Here is a 19,739-nt window from a genome sequence, read left to right on the forward strand (position 1 = left end):
AATGCCCACGTGAATGAACAGCTGAAGAATCCACTCATTAGAACGCAGCCTTGACACCCTGGAGACAAGCTCACGTTACCATTTTGTTATTTGATTTAGCATCACTAGGAATTGAACAACTTCCAATTCACTGAAGGCCCAAGTTGACATACTGAAGACTCCACAACACTATCTTTTTATAGAAAAAGATACCTTAATAATGTCAGAAGTACTCCATGGCAATTTTAAAGCAATTGCGCTTACCACCTATTTAAATTGTACACTATAGACATCAATACATTTTCAGAGTCAATAATAGTCAATTTTATTTTTGTATTTATTAATTGATTATCTACATCAAAGGTTGCCTCCTCCCCAGAGCTGTCGTTATCACTTGGTCATACTTGATAGCCAGCCTAATTTAAAGAGCGACGATGCTGTTGAAGATGAGGATGTATCATCATCGTGTAAAGAAGCCAGCTGATGAAATAAGGCGCCAGGCTTCAGACTGTCTTCTTCTGTGACCGATGTGGGCAGAATCTACAACAAAACGAATACAATATTTTAAGTTCCACTTTCTGCGTATATTTATTGCGCAAGACTGAAGGTTACAATAGAGAACTGTGCAAGTAAAGTCATTCATTATTCACCGCTACTCCAACAGTGTGTGTTGCAACAAACATCCCACTGCAATTCTACATTTTTTTGGTAAGTTAAAATCAATTATTTAATTTAGTGATACAGCACTCTTCAGGCCCATGAGCTGCACTGCCCTGCAACACACCTATTAGCCTAATAACAGGACAATTTACAATGACTAATTAACCTACTAGCCAGAACGTCTTTGGACTGTGGAGAGAAATTGGTGCAGCCCCATGGGAGAACTTAAAAACTCCTTACAGACAGCATTGGAATTGAACTCAACTCCAGAATGCCCTAAGCTGCAAAAGCGTCATGCTAACTGCTATGCTGCCGTAGGGCCCGAACAAAAATATTCTTAACCATCTTTCTCACTGTTCCCTGAATAACTCCCTCCACAAACTACATAAACTCCTTCGGAGAGATCACCGTTTATAAGCACAATATTCTATGCACATCTGCCAGTGGATTAAATGATGAAATAATATATGGTTGACAATATTCACTAAAAAACACACACACACACACAAATCGACCAGCTGTATCATGATGCAAGGTCATTTTTGGAATGAAAGAGGCCAGACGTGGTAAATAATACAATTATGTCATAGATCCTTTTACAAGAGGTCATGCCCTCTTCTTGCTGCTACCATCAGGCAGGAGTACAGAAACCTGAAGTTCCACACGACCAGATTCAGGAACAGGCACTTTGCTAAAGTGATCAGGTTCTTGGAACCGACCAGCACACTACGAATCCCCCCCTTCAGCAATGGAAAACTGAAGACCTCTTGCAGCACCATGGACTTGTCTCTGATTGTGCTTTATTTCTGCACAGTCTTTCTCCCCTCTTCATTGTATAATCTGTGTATAATTCATTACTTATTTAAAGATACAGTGCGGCAACAGGCCCTTCTGACCCATGAGCCCACACTGCCCAATTACATGTATAAACCTACTAAACATCTCTGGAGTGTTGGTGGAAACCAGAGCACCCAGGAAAAACCCACGCAGTCACAGGGAGAACGTACGGCTGTAGCAGGAACTGAACTTCGACGAATACACACAAAATGCTGGAGGTCACTGGTGCTGTAATAACACTATGCTAACCGCTATGCTAGCGTGCCACCCCACGGTCTTGTACATATAAAATTTATATTTTGTGTCATCTGAATCTTTGTGCGTGTGATGCTGCTGCAAGCAAGTTCTTCATTTAATCTTGTAATCTCACCAGACTTGTGCACATGACAATAAACCTGACTAGTCTATTAATTACAGCACAAGCGTGAAGACCATCACTCAGTGTCCTGTAATGACACTAAAGCTCTAAAGTATGGATTTGTTCTGGCCAGGCACAGCTGTTCACCTGACAGAGTAGCTGAGATACGAAACCCATTTGGCTCCAACTGAAATTTCCATTGGCCAAAGGTAATAAACAGGACATAGTTAATACTTGGGAGTGCAGCAAGTGCAGTCACCACAATTCCAGCAGGTCGAATTTAAGCAGTGGAACATGCAGTCTTCCTGACAATGCATTCACATGCTTTAATATATCTGACCACGTAAGCAGCAGAAAGGTAACTTACAGATTAACACACAAAATATTGGAAGAACTCAGCATGATGGAGGGGAATAAATAAAGTTTTAGGCCTGGACCCTACATCAGGCCTGAAAAGGAAGGGGGCAAAAGCCAGAATAAGATAGGGAGAGAGGTGAAGGAGTACAAGCTGGCAGGTGATAGGTGCGACCAGCTGAGGGGAAAGGTGGGCTATTGGACAAGGAGGATGAAGTGAGAAGCTGAGAGGAGGTAGGTGGGAAAAGGTAAAGCACACAGTTTCCTATCCAGAAGTCAGAATGAGACCTGCGAGTTACTTCACTGCTAGACTTCAATGACAGGGTCCGGTTTTGCAACGGTCCTCCATTTGAATATGGTAAATTGCCATTTAAAAGCTGAACCCCATGGATTTCAATGGGAATTCTTGACCTGTAAGTCTATTGTTTTATATTGACTGTCCTGTTGTACATACTATTATGAATTACTATAAATTGCACATTGCTCATTTAGACAGAGACGTAACAAAGATAATTCAATTCAATTAATTATTTGTATCTTTATTTTAATGTAAATATTTTAAAAATTATTAAACTTAGAACTTGAAGTGATATACATCACATCTCAAGTAATAAAAGGCCTCATAGATAAAAACCCCAACTAAAAGCTGCCATTTCACCAGTCGAGAGGGATTTGGACCAAATGGACGGAGCTCCGTTAAGTAATTTGGTTGGCATAGACGAGCTGAGCCAAATGGCCTGTTTCATGTGCTGTCGGGATCCATGACTCGTCTATCAGGGATGGGCCACTGTACTTTTCAGCACTCTACCTAGTTGCAAATTGAGACACTGCAGACAGACTCCAGGATATAGAAGATCAGGACCACTTTCCTGCTCTCCTGAGCCTAACACATGGGCACTGTGGGAGCACAGACTGGTCCAACACAATCTGACTTACTCCTACAGATAATTAACGTAATGCTAATTAAAAATTTATATTAGAGTCGATCATTTCTATTCCACAAAACTGAAAGATCTGAATTTAGAGCTATCCTTATCCAAAAGGTCCATGTATCACTGCCAGTTGATCTACACTGACTGAAGAGTGTCAATGTAGTTTTGAGTAATTATCTATTAGAAATTAATGCCACAGCTGTTTGGCATTTCATAAAAACACACACCTCACATGCACACTGATGGATATTGAAACAAGCTGCATTACCAGCATTCGGCAGCAACTCTTCAAGGACAGGAACACAAAGTACAAGTATATGGCAATAAATTACATTCATGAATTTGATTTATAAATAATTCAAACATGGCATGTACTGAGTATCATAAAGGCCATCAACTCTGAGAACCATTTTAGTGTAAAATATTGACACGATTTAAAGTAATTTTGTTGTTTCAAATTAAACTTTACTTCATAATATTCATTCATTCATAGAATTTAAGTGTTTCTGTGTAAGACAGCAGATAAAAGTTTTGTTGAGAGCTACATAAAAATTCAGTCCTCAAAGTATTGGGTATGTTTAACAACAGCAAATGTTAAGATTGCTAAGTTGTAGCCAGATTAAAAGGAAAAAGCTGTTCTAGCACCAATCCTGCCCAACTCTACAAGCAAACAGTCCATCACTGCAAGCCACTCTTGCCACATCCAGGTGATTCGTTACAGCCCTGATTAAAACGCTTCTGGGCAATGCAGTAAAGCAGAACACACAAACCACTAATAGTAGTTTCTGGGCAACAGTACAAAAGTTATAAAAGAAAAATCAGGTAGCAATAAAACCAGTGCATTTGAATTTAGGTAGAGCATCAGTGCCCCCATCAAATTTACTCAAGAACAAAAACAATTCTCGTGCATAATAATGTCAAAAATTACAGCAGCCTCCATGTTTGTACAATTAACCTTGAGAGGTTCCCAATCTTTTTATGCCATGGGCTATTAGGCAAAGGGTCTGTGGACCCCAGGTTGGGAATCCCCACTTAAGAGTGTTTGTGTTGGGAGAGCAAAACTAAAATCGCAAGTGAACTTTTGAATCCACAGTGCAGTTCTTGTTTCATAATTCTAGATAGGTAAATACAACCAAACCATGAATGTACACATAATCAAACAAGGGATTCTACTGATGCTGGAAATCCAGAGTAACACACAAAATGCAGGAGGAATGCAACAGGTCAGGCAGCACCTATGGAGAAGAATAAACAGTTGAAGGTTCAGGCTGAGATTTTTCATCAGGACAAAAAAAAAATTCAACTGTTTATTCCTCTCCATAGATTCTGCTTGTCTTGCTGAGTTCCTCCAGCATTTTGTGTTACTGCAGACATAATCTCTTCAGTATTTTGTAACCTCTCTTGCAACTCTGAAGCTGTTGGTTAATTGCAAAATTTGCCTGCTACCAAAAATTGTAAAAAAAAACTGTGCTGGAGACACACCAGAAATTGTCTTTCCTTTTCCTCAATATTGTCACTGAACTCCAAGTAAACGAAAAATTTGTAACCAAAATCATTAAAGTTAGCAAATAGTTCAGCCAGAAAAAGTATAGCAGAAATGAAAACAGGAGTAGGGAAGACAAGGTAAGCAATTTTTTCTTTTAAGGACACGGTGGATCATAGAATTATATTTTAGCAATTAACAATCAATTTTGCACTAATGGAATGGGTTTCAGGATTTAAACAGCATTCTTTTTCATATTGCAGAGTCAGCTATAATCTCAATGTCAGCCTGTTCAGAAAACCGTTTCAGAGCAGATACAAAACTCAGTGCTTATTGAAACAGAGAACACAAGGTAATTTCTTTTAGAAACGCACATCCAATTTGAAACTGAGTTAAATTTAGTTCTAGCAGAACGAGCCTTGCACAGCCTTGACTGTCTTCACACTACTTCACATTTACTCATCAGAAATGCACTGGCATTGCTGTCCATCTGATCATAATGCTGTTTATTGCATATGATTACTCGAGCATAATGCAAAGCTAAATACACTGCACATGACTATAAATACCCAGTGAATCTTCATCGAAAGGTCGCAGATGTGACAGGTCAATGATTCAGCTGAAACTGAATTTACAGAAACCAGTTAAATTGGAAGCACATTATGAATAAAGATCCAAGTTTTAATGTAAGTCTTAAATGTTACAATATTTTATGTAGTGTGGTATCAAAGAAACTAAAATACACCAGGATCAATTTAATATTGCCACCAAGACATCATCCAGAGTCTTGGTGAAGGACTGGTTTCAGTAAGAGGATGCTCCTGCTCTGCTAAACTAGCATCTGAAATGTGCAGAAAAAGTCTCAGCCTTTTCCAAAAAATTAGTATCAAGTCAAAAATGATCAATATCTTTAAGGGGCTAGGCGCCTTGTAAAATATACAATATAGAAGACTTTATTCACCATTTTGATAAAACCCATTGTTGTATACATACACTGTAATAATGATTAGGTGGGAACACTTAAAACTATTGTTATTATGATGAAACAGATTTCTTCAGGTATAAAAACCAAGGAATTAGCTGCTTTACTTTTGTGGTACAAGAGTTAAAATTCAAACCACATCTATATTCACAGTAATCACTGAACATGAAATCCACACCTACCTGACTCTTAACTTCACTTGCTCGGACAGATGATTTCGGCTTTCGGGAACTTGTCATACTAAGTGGCAGTAGACCAAATCTAGAATTGCACATTTACAATGTTAATGAGATGTATGATTAGTTCATACCAATAGTTCAAACTAACATGAATGACCAAGTTACTCCATAGTGTATAAACTAAAAATTAGTTGAATTAGTAAGCTACTAATATGCCTGAAACAGAAAATGGATTTTGTTTCTTTGCACAAACATTTCTTAATTTATACCAGGGCCAGTCTGCAAGGTAGCAAACGAGGATATAACACTGAAACAAAGTTGTGCCAAAATACATGTACTCAATATGCAAATGAATATCATTATTGGCCAACTCAAAATGAACTTGCAACATGAACCTTTCACTTCAATGTTGGCTCTGATCTTTAAGAACAAATCAAAACTAAGTGCAATCTCAATGAAAGGACACTGACATCTTCCACCCCACCCTCCACTCCTAGCCAAGTACAGAAAAAGCCCAGTTATCCAGAACCTTGCCACCTGGCATGCTGTAGTAACTGAACATCCTGAGTTTTCTCAACTAGGGCACCAAAGTTCTGATTTATTCAGGAAAACTATTCTAGGTCCCACAGAACTGCAGGAAGACCCGAAGGAACAGCAACAAAATCCCAAGGAAATGAAATTTTGCAAAGGAAATGCACACTGAATTTTCATTGTTAAATATTTGACTAACCTGCCATATAGCACTGAATAGACACTGAGGCTCACTGTCAATGTTGACCCTAGTCCCATTTACCAGCACTTGGACCAGAGCCTTCTATACCTTGCTAAAGGTTGAAAAGGTACCGGACTCCACAGGTAGTGTGTTGATAGGTGGGGGGAAAATTCTCAAAATCCCTCCGGGAGAAGGCTCAGGAGCTTGAAGACTCGTACGGCCAGATTTGGGAACAACTTCTTTCCAACTGTGATAAGACTGCTGAACGGATCCTGACCCGGATCTGGGCCATACCCTCCAAATATCCGGACCTGTCTCTCAGTTTTTTTGTACTACCTTACTTTCCATTTTTCTATTTTCTATTTATGATTCATAATTTAAAATTTTAATATTTACTAATTTTCACTATTTTTAATATTTAATATTTGTAATCCAGGGAGCAGGAAGCACAGAATCAAATATCGCTGTGATGATTGTACGTTCTAGTATCATGTTTGGCGACAAAGTATAAAGTACCTTCTCACTCCTCACATTAAATCTGACCATTAGTATTATATATCTGTTATAGAAAAAGGGTTCTTTCTGTTTATACTGATCAACTTTGTATCTCTCTCTCTCTCTAAAATCCTTTGTCAGCATTCTGAGCTCCAAGGAAAACAAATCATCTCCTGATAACCTCCATGATACAGAAGTCTAAAGTTCAAAATAAATATATTATCAAAGTACATACATGTCACCCACCATACACAAACATGAGATTTGCTTTCTTGCGAGCATACACAGTAAATCCAAGAAACATGATGGAATCACTGATGGACCGCACCCAACAGGACTAACAACCAATGTGCAAAAGACAACAAACTGCAAATACAAGCGAAAAAGAATTATAATAAATAAACATTAAATATCGAGAACATGAGATGAAGAGTCCTTGAAAGTGAGTCCACAAGCTGTGGGAACTGTTCAGTGATGGGGTGAGCAAAGTTGAGTGAAGTAATCCTCAAGAGCCGGATAGTTGAGGGGTAGCAACTGTTCCTGAACCTGGTGGTGTGGGTCCTGAGGCTTCTGCATCTTCTTCCTGATGGCAGCAGCAAGAAACGTTGGCTGTTTGTTCATTTCCATAGATGCTACCTGACCTGCTGAGCTCCTCCAGCAATCTGTGTATGTTGCTTTAAATTTCATCCGCCACAGCCCTCAACTTGCCAGTTGATCAATATCATTCAGTAACCAAAGGTTATCCCCCATTATCGACAACATCAACAATTTAAATTTTATTTATTTATTTATTTAGAGATGCAGCACAGTAACAGGCCCTTCTGGACCAGTGAGCCCATGCCGCTCAATTACACCCATGTGTCCAATTAACCTAATAACCCGTATGTCTTTAGAATATGGGAGGAGACTGGAGCATCCCGAAGAACCATACAGGGTCACAGGGGAGATGTACAAACTCCTCCTAGACAGCAAAGAGAATTGAACCCGGGTTGCTGCTGCTGTAATAGCACTGCATTACACTAACCACTAGGCCACCATGTCGCCATTATGTTTATTATGTTCACTGCAGCCATTATGTGCTTTGGCAGTTTTTAAACTTCAATGATATGCAAGAATCTCACTTGCTGCTGCCAGTGGGAGGTGCCTGTGGTTGACCGGTCTCTATCTCCCTCTTGCCAGAGTCTTGGGTCTCAAGATTTAATTGACTTGGACACTATAATTCATGTTACATGTGTTTCTCATTACTGGTTACCTTTTTTATCGTTGCTCTTTTGTGTGATTTTGATCGGGGCGGACCAGCTCTGCGGTCTGCAGTCAGCAAGCCGAACCGATACAACACCGAATTGAAATGAAGTGAACTAAACTGAAGATTTCTAGTCCGTTTAAGGACTCTGTCATTTGATGTTTTATATTCAGTGTGTTCTTTCTCTTGTTTTTTGCCATTTGCACAATTTGTTCCTTCTTTTTGTACATTTCTTTGTTTCGTGGCTGTGGGAAGGGGAATCTCAGATGTATATAGCAACAATCTTTGATAATAAATATACTTTGACTCTTTGAATTTAGATTTTCATTGATGGGTAAAGAAGTCTTAAAGCCAACATTCAGCCAGTGAAAACAAATTACAGAAAATTTACAATATTTTCACCATCTCTGGTGTTATTTCAGATTTACCCCCTTTTACAGGGATTTTGTCTCTACCACGTTGCTGGATCAACTTAGCAAAAAAAACTTGGGGAAATGTAACATCCAATCTGAACAATAAATGATCAAGAATGACGCTAAAGTGAAATCAGCCCATGTACCTCAACCTCTATGATTCCAGAAAGGCATGGGACAGGTTGTCGTTAACAAAAGATACAGAGTGACAAGAAAACAGACCATGGGCATGAGCATAGGAAGGCTAGACAGACTGAAGATGTTCTTCCGCCTGAAAATGTTTCTATGTTATGAAATAAAGATAAAAATGATAGAATCCAATGGAACAAACTTCTAATTCCTATGGCATTAATTTATAGCATCCTTAACAACATGATTCACAAAAGCTTCAAATAAAAATTGCCCAGTAATACCTTAAGAAGTAGGTTATGTGTCCACATTCAAAATTTTTATCATGTAAACAAGACTAAATTGCAAAACAGATCTGTGCAATACTAAGACCATAAGACATCGGAGCAGAATTAGGACCATTGAGTCTGCTCCCCTAACAATTTTCCATTTGAATACCAAATAGCCCAGCAGCATCTAACAATATGAAATTGGGCCACATACAGGCACACACATTTACAACAGTTACATTCTTCCAAGCTTACCACAGAAATGTGATAAGGATTCACTTACCGGATTTGACTGGAAGCCAAAGGCAAGATATTATGAGGTTCTTGCGAGTTAAATATCGTACTTCTGTTGGTGTATTGTTTCTCTGTGCCAGTTAATAACCCAAAAAGCACCTAAAGAATAGAAACAATTTTGTGGTCCGGCTCAAAGCAGAGCAAGAAAAGCAATCTGAAATTAATCGTTCCTTTACATTTTGCACTGATGTACTCAAATTTTCTTTTAAAACGTTATGATTCAGAATCATTATGAAAGTGTTCACTACAGCCCTTTCCTGTTTTCGCAGGCTCTGTATTTCAATGACTTGATACAGTTGCCAGAGATTAGATGTTCAATGAGGGAAAAACAAGTCTTTAAGCCCACTTTCCGCCAATTTTAGCTTTTAATATTAGGCACCAGAGGCTAGGAAACAAATTTACAACAGAATAAATAAGATTATACAGAGCAGGAATTAGGAGGCTATGTTCCAGATGTCTCATTTTACGATGGCATGATTAGCAGAACTAAAATAGGGCTAATTCTGATGCCTGGGGTTGATTCTGTTTAAGTATTTACTCAATGTTATGGTAAATCAAAACTGATTAGTGTAAGGAGGCATGTGTTTATTTTACATTGATATCTAGTAGCACAGAGGCTTAGAAAAATCCATCAGTGAATATGCATGCATTTAAGTATTGGGGGTTGTAGATAATAATATTTTTTGCAATATTTATCACCAGTATTGCTAACTATAATGCTAAGCTTGTATGGAGCTAAAATAATATTTATATAATGTCTTTCCATGTATATTCACATTCTGTCACTGTACGGTACATTTTATCACATTAGTATACTATATATTTAGTGGCCATTTTATTAGGTACATCTGCTCGTTACTGGAAATATCTAACCAGCCAATTATGTATTCAATGCATAAAGCAAGCTGGCATGGTCAACAGGTTCAGTTGTTGTTCAGACCAAACATCAGAACAGGGAAGAAATGTTATCTAAGTGACTTTGACTGAGGAATGATTGTTGGTGCCAAATGGCATGGTTTGAGTACCTCAGAAAAGCTGATCTGGGATTTTCACGCACAACAGTCTCTAGAGCTTATAGAGAACGGTATGACAGACAAAAAAACAACAAAGCATCCAGTGAGCAATAGTTGTGTGGGAAAATGCAGCTTGTTAAGGAGAGGAAAATGGCCAGACTGGTTCAAGCTGACAGGAAGGCAACAGTAACTCAAATCGCCATGTGCTGCAACAGTGCTATGCAGAAGAACATCTCTGAATGCGCATGTCGAACCTTGAAGAGGTTGGGGCACAGCAGCGGAAGACCACACCAAGTTCTACTCCTGTACCTGATAAAGTGGCCACTGAGTACATTTCAAAAAGGTAGCACAAAACTTATTATCTTTACATTCATTACAATTATTCACCAACCAAATACACACCAAATTAACTTCCACTAACTTCATCTTCCTTTCATCCACTAAACTATCCTATTTCACAATGCTTGTCCAGGAATCCAACTGAGGTTTGGAACTACTCTATACAAAAGATTTGATTCAGACTTAGCTGTTCTACTTACTGAAGTCCTTTGAGAAAGCTTACTCAGATTGTTGTTAAGATGTGGGGTAAAAACATCCAAATCAAATGGATCAATGTGGCTTTCCAAAGTGTCTGTCACATTCTGAACCCTAGTTTAGTAAAAGCAAAGAACAATGTCAATCTTAGTACAAGTGGTTACATGTTTTTTCAAAGAACAAGAGCATTTGTACAAAATATTCAGGCTTTTTCAAAGAAGATCAGTACCTTGGGTCTTGCTGATGTCTGCTGCTTTTCACCTCTTCATTTCTGGCTGTTAAAACTGAACTGAGGTATTTAAGATCAAAAAGCAGTTGTAAAGCTCTGTTCTGGGTTAAAGGGAATGCAGAGTCAACCTGAAACAAGACAAAATGGTAAACACACACATATACATTCAGTGGCCACTTTGCTAAGTACACCTCATTAATGCAAATATCTAATCAGCCAAACATGTGGCAACAACTCAATGCATAAAAGCATGCAGGCGTGGTCAAGAGGTTCAGTTGTTGTTCAGACCAAACATCAGAATGGGGAAGAAATGTGATCAAAATGACTGACTGTGGAATAATTGTTGGTGGCGGATGGAGTAGTTTGAGTATCTCAGAAACTGTTGATTTCCTGGGATTTTCAAACAAGAATCTCTAGAGTTTACAGAGAATGGTGCAAAGAGAAGAAAAAAAATCAATACATATTACATAAAGTTTGATTCTTAAATACTTTGGAACTTAATTAATGCTCCACCATGCTGAGGTTGAACCATAGAAAAAAAGCATTTAATACTGAAGGCCAACCAATAAAGATTTTAACCTTTTAACAATATGATGCTGCCTACCAATCCTCAAGAAAGGGCAAAACTATTGAAATGTTATAGATCTAAAACAGAGTATAAACATTATAAGAGAATGAACAACATATTTTAAAAATCAAAAGTAATCTCTAGCCCATATTGCAGTATGGTTACCAGTCAACTGTGAATTTTAAGCACCATCAAATATTTCAAGATCAGATTGCAAGTGGAAAGAGCAAGTTATGCTTTGCCAAGATAAGGAAGGCCTGTCAATCCAATGAAGTATTAGAAATTTCTGAACTGCATTCACCCTTTAGCAAATCAGACAATGAGGGATTACTTCATGTAAAAGTCTTTTATATTTATTTTGATGCAGAAAAAGATGGGAGTTTCATAGAAACATAGAAAATAGGTGCAGGAGTAGGCCATTCAGCCCTTCGACCCTGCACCGCCATTCAGTATGATCATGGCTGATCATCCAACTCAGAACCCTGCACCAGCCTTCCCTCCATACCCACTGATCCCTTTAGCCACAAGGGCCATATCTAACTCCCTCTTAAATATAGCCAATGAACTGGCCTCAACTGTTTCCTGTGGCAGAGAATTCCACAGATTCACCACTCTCTGTGTGAAGAAGTTTTTCCTAATCTCAGTCCTAAAAGGCTCCCCCTTTATCCTCAAACTGTGACCCCTCGTTCTGGAATTCCCCAACATCGGGAACAATCTTCCTGCATGTAGCCTGTCCAATCCCTTTAGGATTTTATACGTTTCAATCAGATCCCCCCCTCAATCTTCTAAATTCCAACGAGTATAAGCCTAGTTCATCCAGTCTTTCATCATTTGAAAGTCCTGCCATCCCAGGAATCAATCTGGTGAACCTTCTTTGTACTCCCTCTATGGCAAGGATGTCTTTCCTCAGATTAGAGGACCAAAACTGCACACAATACTCCAGGTGTGGTCTCACCAAGGCCTTGTACAACTGCAGTAGTACCTCCCTGCTCCTGTACTCGAATCATCTTGCTATAAATGCCAGCATACCATTCGCCTTTTTCACCACCTGCTGTACCTGCATGCCCACTTTCAATGACTGGTGTATAATGACACCCAGGTCTCGTTGCACCTCCCCTTTTCCTAATCGGCCACCATTCAGATAATAATCTGTTTTCCTGTTTTTGCCACCAAAGTGGATAACTTCACATTTATCCACATTAACTTGCATCTGCCAAGAATTTGCCCACTCACCTAACCTATCCAAGTCACCCTGCATCCTCTTAGCATCCTCCTCACTGCTAACACTGCCACCCAGCTTCGTCTCATCCGCAAACTTGGAGATGCTGCATTTAATTCCCTCATCCAAGTCATTAATATATATTGTAAACAACTGGGGTCCCAGCACTGAGCCTTGCGGTACCCCAGTAGTCACCACCTGCCATTCTGAAAAGGTCCCGTTTATTCCCACTCTTTGCTTCCTGTCTGCCAACCAATTCTCTATCCAAATCAATACCTTACCCCCAATACCGTGTGCTTTAAGTTTGCACACTAATCTCCTGTGTGGGACCTTGTCAAAAGCCTTTTGAAAATCCAAATATACCACATTCACTGGTTCTCCCCTATCCACTCTACTAGTTACATCCTCAAAAAATTCTATGAGATTCGTCAGACATGAGTTTCCTTTCACAAATCCATGTTGACTTTGTCCGATGATTTGACCGCTTTCCAAATGTGCTGTTATCACACCTTTGATAACTGACTCCAGCAGTTTCCCCACCATCGACGTTAGGCTAACCGGTCTATAATTCCCTGGTTTCTCTCTCCCTCCTTTTACATTAGCCACCCTCCAATCCTCAGGAACTAGTCCAGAATCTAAAGAGTTTTGAAAAATTAAAACTAATGCATCCACTATTTCTTGGGCTACTTCCTTAAGCACTCTGGGATGCAGACCATCTGGCCCTGGAGATTTGTCTGCCTTTAATCCCTTCAATTTACCTAACACCACTTCCCTACTAACATATATTTCCCTCAGTTCCTCCATCTCACTGGACCCTCTGTCCCCTACTATTTCCGGAAGATTATTTATGTCCTCCTTAGTGAAGACAGAACCAAAGTAATTATTCAATTGGTCTGCCATGTCCTTGCTCCCGATAATCATTTCACCTGTTTCTGTCCATAGGGGCCCTGCATTTGTGTTAACCAATCTTTTTCTTTTCACATATCTATAAAAGTTTTTACAGTCAGTTTTTATGTTCCCTGCCAGTTTTCTCTCATAATCTTTTTTCCCCTTCCTAATTAAGCCCTTTGTCCTCCTCTGCTGAACTCTGAATTTCTCCCAGTCCTCAGGTGAGCCACTTTTTCTGGCTAATTTGTATGCTTCTTCTTTGGAATTGATACTATCCCTAATTTCCCTTGTCAGCCACGGGTGCACTACCTTCCTTGATTTATTCTTTTGCCAAACTGGGATGAACAATTGTTGTAGTTCATCCATGCGATCTTTAAATGCTTGCCATTGCATATCCACCGTCAACCCTTTAAGTGTCATTTGCCAGTCTATCTTAGCTAATTCACGTCTCATACCTCCAAAGTTACCCTTCTTTAAGTACAGAACCTTTGTTTCTGAATTAACTATGTCACTCTCCATCTTAATGAAGAATTCCACCATATTATGGTCACTCTTACCCAAGGGGCCTCTCACGACAAGATTGCTAATTAACCCTTCCTCATTGCTCAATACCCGGTCTAGAATAGCCTGCTCGCTAGTTGGTTCCTCGACATGTTGGTTTAAAAAACCATCCCGCATACATTCCAAGAGATCCTCTTCCTCAGCACCCTTACCAATTTGGTTCACCCAATCTACATGTAGATTGAAGTCACCCATTATAACTGCTGTTCCTTTATGGCACACATTTCTAATTTCCTGTTTAATACCATCCCCAACCTCACTACTACTGTAAGGTGGCCTGTACACAACTCCCAGCAGCGGTTTCTGCCCCTTAGTTTTATGCAGCTCTACCCATATCGATTCCACATCTTCCCGGCTTATGTCCTTCCTTTCTGTTGCGTTAATCTCCTCTCTAACCAGCAATGCCACCCCACCTCCTTTTCTTTCATGTCTATCCCTCCTGAATATTGAATATCCCTGAATGTTGAGCTCCCATCCTTGGTCACCCTGGAGCCATGTCTCTGTGATCCCAACTATATCATATTCATTAATAACAATCTGCACTTTTAATTCATCCACCTTGTTACGAATGCTCCTTCCATTGACACACAAAGCCTTCAGGCGCGCTTCTACAACTCTCTTAGCCCTTATACAATTATGTTGAAAAGTGGCCCTTTTTGATGCTTGCCCTGGATTTGTCGGCCTGCCACTTTTACTTTTTACCTTACTACTTTTTGCTTCTACCCTCATTTTACACCCCTCTGTCTCTCTGCACTGGTTCCCATTCCCTTGTTGTGAACTAACCTCCTCTCGCCTAGCCTCTTTAATTTGATTCCCACCCCCCAACCATTCTAGTTTAAAGTCACCTCAGTGGCCCTCGCTAATCTCCCTGCCAGGATATTGGTCCCCCTAGGATTCAAGTGTAACCCGTCCTTTTTGTACAGGTCACGCCTGCGCCAAAAGAGGTCCCAATGATCCAAAAACTTGAATCCCTGCGCCCTGCTCCAATTCCTCAGCCACGCATTTATCCTCCACCTCATTGCATCCTCCACCTCATTTCAAATCCATTACACAAACAGGTGCCTACAAAGGCACTAAACTGTTATTCTGAACCATAATATGAAGAATGGATGCAGAAATCTTGTAAAAGAACAATCGGCTTATTTCTATTACTTTCATAAGAATTTGATGATTTTCTCATAAAGCACTATACAGTATTTAGCTAATTTTTTTTGGTGGGGGGGTGGTTTCAATATGATTCACCTCAACTACTGTGCAGTCACAGTCCTAGTTATTTATTTTCACAGAAAAGCACATTGGAAATCAAAGCCATGATTACAAAGACCAGTAACCCACCACATAATCCACACATTATAAACAGTCCTAAGCAAATCAGATTCAAGGAAGAAATACATCACCTTTAGGATTCTTAAGACATTCATGGGATTTTCTATCAGTCAGTATGTACTGTATCATCAAAATGGAGATAAGACAGCTGATTTTTGTACTGTATTTTAAATCACCTTTTATTCTTCAAATTAGGAGAAGACGGTGGCATGATGCAGCGCGGGCAGCCTCTCCGGTGAAATTATATCATATTCATTAAATAGGGTACCGTGCACAATTCTGATTTGATAGAGACAGCCGTGAGAAGCACGGAGGAACATCTGGAGAAATTTCTGAAATACCCAGTTTGCTGCCGCTGCTACAGTGCGATCGAGAATCTCCGGAGGGAAGGCCCCAAATCCTCGGCTTTGCCTGCTGCTGGCGGCCGGGGCTGGGGTCGAACCGCTTGGCAGGGATGGTGCTCGGTGTCGGAGGGCTGGTCGGAGGCTCGAAGTTTTCAGACGACTCAGAGTCGGACTGTGGTTCGACATGGCAGGGAGAGTTTTCTTCCTTCTCCCGTCTGCGTGAGATGTGGGACTTTCGAGAGACTTTGAACTTTTTTTTTAAAACCGTGCCCATGGCCTGCTCTTCATCAAGTTACGGTATTGCTTGCACTGTTGTAACTATATGTTATAATTATGTGGTTTTTGTCAGTTTTTCAGCCTTGGTTTGTCCTGTGTTTCTGTGATATCACACCAGAGGAATATTGTATCATTTCTTAATGCATGCATTACTAAATGACAATAAAAGAGGACTGCGTGTCCTCATAATCTAATCTAAATCTGTAATAAATGTAAGCCTAACCCACTCAAACTATCTTCATATATTAACCGCTTCACTCCAGACGTCAGTCTTATGAACCTTCTGTACAATGCCTGCAGATGGAGACCCATCATGGCATCAAAATCATTAACCACTGAACATTAAAATTTAGGAACAATATCATCAATAATTTACTTGCTCTTGCTTTTCCAGTACTTTACTGGAATGACAGAGAGTCCACTTTCACAATAAAATAGTTTCTGTGACACTTCTATCGTACATCATAATGAGCAAACAAAAATTCTGAGCAAGTTGATATCCTTGAAACTCATGTTACATTGGCAGATAATCAAATAAAAATTTGCAGTCTTACACATACCACACAAACCTTTCTCACTGACGTCAAGTTAACACTGGTCTGCACTGACCGCTTGATTTCTGTATTTTCTTTGAAAAATTACCAGTACCTTTTGGATAAGAGATGTCATTAATAAATGAAATTAATACCCAAACATTGACGACATCGCAAGCTGAGGTACCATGGAAGGAAAGGGTGAATGATCGTAATATCACAACTGTCACTGTGACCAAGTTTAAATGACTTCCTGAATAAGCATCTTCGTAAACAACAGATGCACCGAAAATAAATGAGCTCAACATATCTTTTAAATTAAACAGTCCTTAATAGCTTTAGTATATTCACAATTATTGGTCAGTCAATGAGATTTTATATGATCCAAAGTTTTAACTGAGCCCTTCTTTTTATTATTTTGCAGCAACAACAAAGATCTGATGATTTTTTAAAAATTCCATACCTTATCCAGTTTTGTGGAACACAGTCTTTCATAAGCAGGAAGCACCTCATCCATACAGGACTTTAGCAACTCCTGAAGCGTGACCTTAGGAAGAGCATGACCTCCAACCCGGTTTATTTCTTGGCATAAATTAAAGAGAAGTGACTGAACATACCAAGAAGGCTATGGGGGGGGGGGGGGGGTGGAGAAAAACAAGGATGTGAACAAATGAAATGCTAGAATAATTATTTTTTGACATATGATGTGACTTCATTCACACTATTAATTTATAATTATCTTGTAGTAACATACTTCGTAAAATCACAACACCTAAAAATTTTTTGCAATTTCATTGAAATTACTAGTGACGTTAATTCACTATATAAATGTTAAATTTTTGCTAAGCAAACTTCTGTAGAAAGCTCAGCAGAGTAACTGGAAAAGGAAAGTAGAATGAACGTAGATGAAAACATTGAATAATCAGGACCTACCAGAATAAATCCATAGAGACTAGGGGGGGACTGCAGGGATCACTAATAGTGTGATTAATCATGCACTTTTCATTTCAATTCAGTACTATGTGGAGTCAGGATTTAAGACTTTTCCATATCTACGGTGCTGATAGATTAGATTACAGTCATCTGTGGATTCAAATTACCATGAGCACTACTTTTATTACCGCAGAAATAACCCAACAAATTCTGGCGCAGTCAAGTAACAGTTGTACTTCACTATAAATAACACCACTTTGGAAGAACACAGATTGAAGTTCATTTATCACACATTCCGCCACCCCACTATTCCCAAATTCCCACAGATAATACATCGAGAAAAGACAAATAATTATACACCAATTAACAATTGAATGTTTCGTATTCTTTGATGCACCTTGACTTCTGGTTCAAAAATAGCTCTAAATAATGTCAGCAGATTATTGGTCTAGTTTTACAAGAAAGGTTGTGCACAATTCAATTTTACTGGAAAATTCTGCTAAAAGGCTATTAAAGCTGCATGTTTTTTTTCTAATAACACACACAAAATGCTGGTGGAATGCAGCGGGCCAGGCAGCATCTACAGGAAGAGCTACAGGCAACATTTCGGGCCGAGGATCCTTCCTCAGGACTAAATGAAAGAAGAGATAGTAAGAGATTTGAAAGTGGGAGGGGGAGGGGGAGATCTGAAATGATAGGAGAAGACAGGAGGGGGAGGGATGGAGCTAAGAGCTGGAAAGTTGATTGGCAAAAGGGATACCAGGCTGGAGAAGGGAAAGGATCATGGGACGCCACCTCCTGTCTTCTCCTATCATTTCAGATCTTCCCCTCCCCCTCCCTCCTTCAGTTAGTCCTGACGAAAGGTTTCGGCCTGAAACGTCGACTGTACCTCTTCCTATAGCTGCTGCCTGGCCTGCTGCATTCCACCAGCATTTTGTGTGTGTTGCTTGAATTTCCAGATTCTGCAGATTTCCTCGTGTTTGTGCTTTTTCCTAATAGCCACATACCATACAGTGCAAAAAACCAACCTGGGTTCCACTCCTGTAGCTGATAAAGAGGCTACTGAGTGTATAACATAGGATGTAAATATATGGTGGGAAATCTAGAAGAACTTATCTACACTAGTAAGAACAAAATTTTATTGCTAGTTGAAATCCAGTAATCCTTCATACTTACACTTATGCAAAGCTGCAGCAATGTAACAAGGGCTTAGTGCAATCAAGTTTTAATTTAACAAGGATGTTAAATAAAAATGTATTATTTTGAAATAAGTGGTATCGGGGTAATAAAGGGTGTTACCTATATTAACACTACCCTGAAGACACAATGTCTTCAAAAAGAGATTGTATGTGCTAATAACAATGAACATGCAATCAGCTCATGAGTTGCAAGAAAATATGTATTGAAGAAAGGAGAATTACTATCTATGCTACCCACTTAATTTTATATTTTGGATATTACCATTCATAACGGCAAACATCCCTACAATTAGTGCAATATGTATGGAGAGAGGAGACAGAAATTGATGCCGATAGTCCAGGGAAATGGAACGGGAGAAGTACACATACAACCCCTTAATATATAAATACTACGTTTGCTATCTTAAATGGTAAAACTATCATATAACTACCAATCAGATGTGAATAAAGATTTTGGTGATTGGTTGTGTCCTTGATTTTCCTCCTGAAAACAAGTTATTTGGATGAGAAGAACGAACAATCCTTCTAACCTGTACAGGAAGACGGATTTTGGACGTCACACTGTTTCCAGCTTCTGTTTCCTCTTGAATTTCAATTTCATCCCAGCTGGTCGCTGTGCACAGAATAGCTCCAGCTGTACGAGAGTGCAATGTTTGGGTGAAACGGGAAACTAAAGCCTGAGAAGGAGAAAAATCAAAATTATTAAGAAACTATAAGTCACTGAAAATAGGAAAATAAACTGACAAGTCTTTACATAAACCAACAACTTACATTACACAGGTTCATATAATGTTGCA

At 39.3% G+C, this 19,739-nt stretch overlaps 1 protein-coding gene across 2 annotated transcripts in view; it reads right to left on the bottom strand.

Annotated features, from left to right (window-relative positions):
* Positions 1-262: 262 nt before the first annotated feature.
* The window catches only part of cog1 (component of oligomeric golgi complex 1), a 50,614-nt gene continuing 31,137 nt past the window's right edge, over positions 263-19,739 (bottom strand). Inside the window, exons 8-15 of one of the 2 annotated variants that reach the window (XM_063074544.1) lie at positions 19,473-19,619; positions 17,274-17,435; positions 11,096-11,223; positions 10,872-10,980; positions 9,309-9,418; positions 5,768-5,846; positions 5,173-5,228; positions 430-519 (exon numbers count right to left, since the gene is read on the bottom strand). In XM_063074544.1, coding sequence (XP_062930614.1) covers positions 5,211-5,228; positions 5,768-5,846; positions 9,309-9,418; positions 10,872-10,980; positions 11,096-11,223; positions 17,274-17,435; positions 19,473-19,619 — 753 coding nt within the window. In that variant the 3' untranslated portion in view covers positions 430-519; positions 5,173-5,210. Of the gene's footprint in view, positions 520-5,172; positions 5,229-5,767; positions 5,847-9,308; positions 9,419-10,871; positions 10,981-11,095; positions 11,224-17,273; positions 17,436-19,472; positions 19,620-19,739 lie in introns of both variants that reach the window. The other variant, XM_063074543.1, reaches the window with a different exon arrangement.

This window comes from Mobula hypostoma, chromosome 22 (genome assembly GCF_963921235.1).
Source record: "Mobula hypostoma chromosome 22, sMobHyp1.1, whole genome shotgun sequence".
Classification (NCBI taxonomy): domain Eukaryota; kingdom Metazoa; phylum Chordata; class Chondrichthyes; order Myliobatiformes; family Myliobatidae; genus Mobula; species Mobula hypostoma.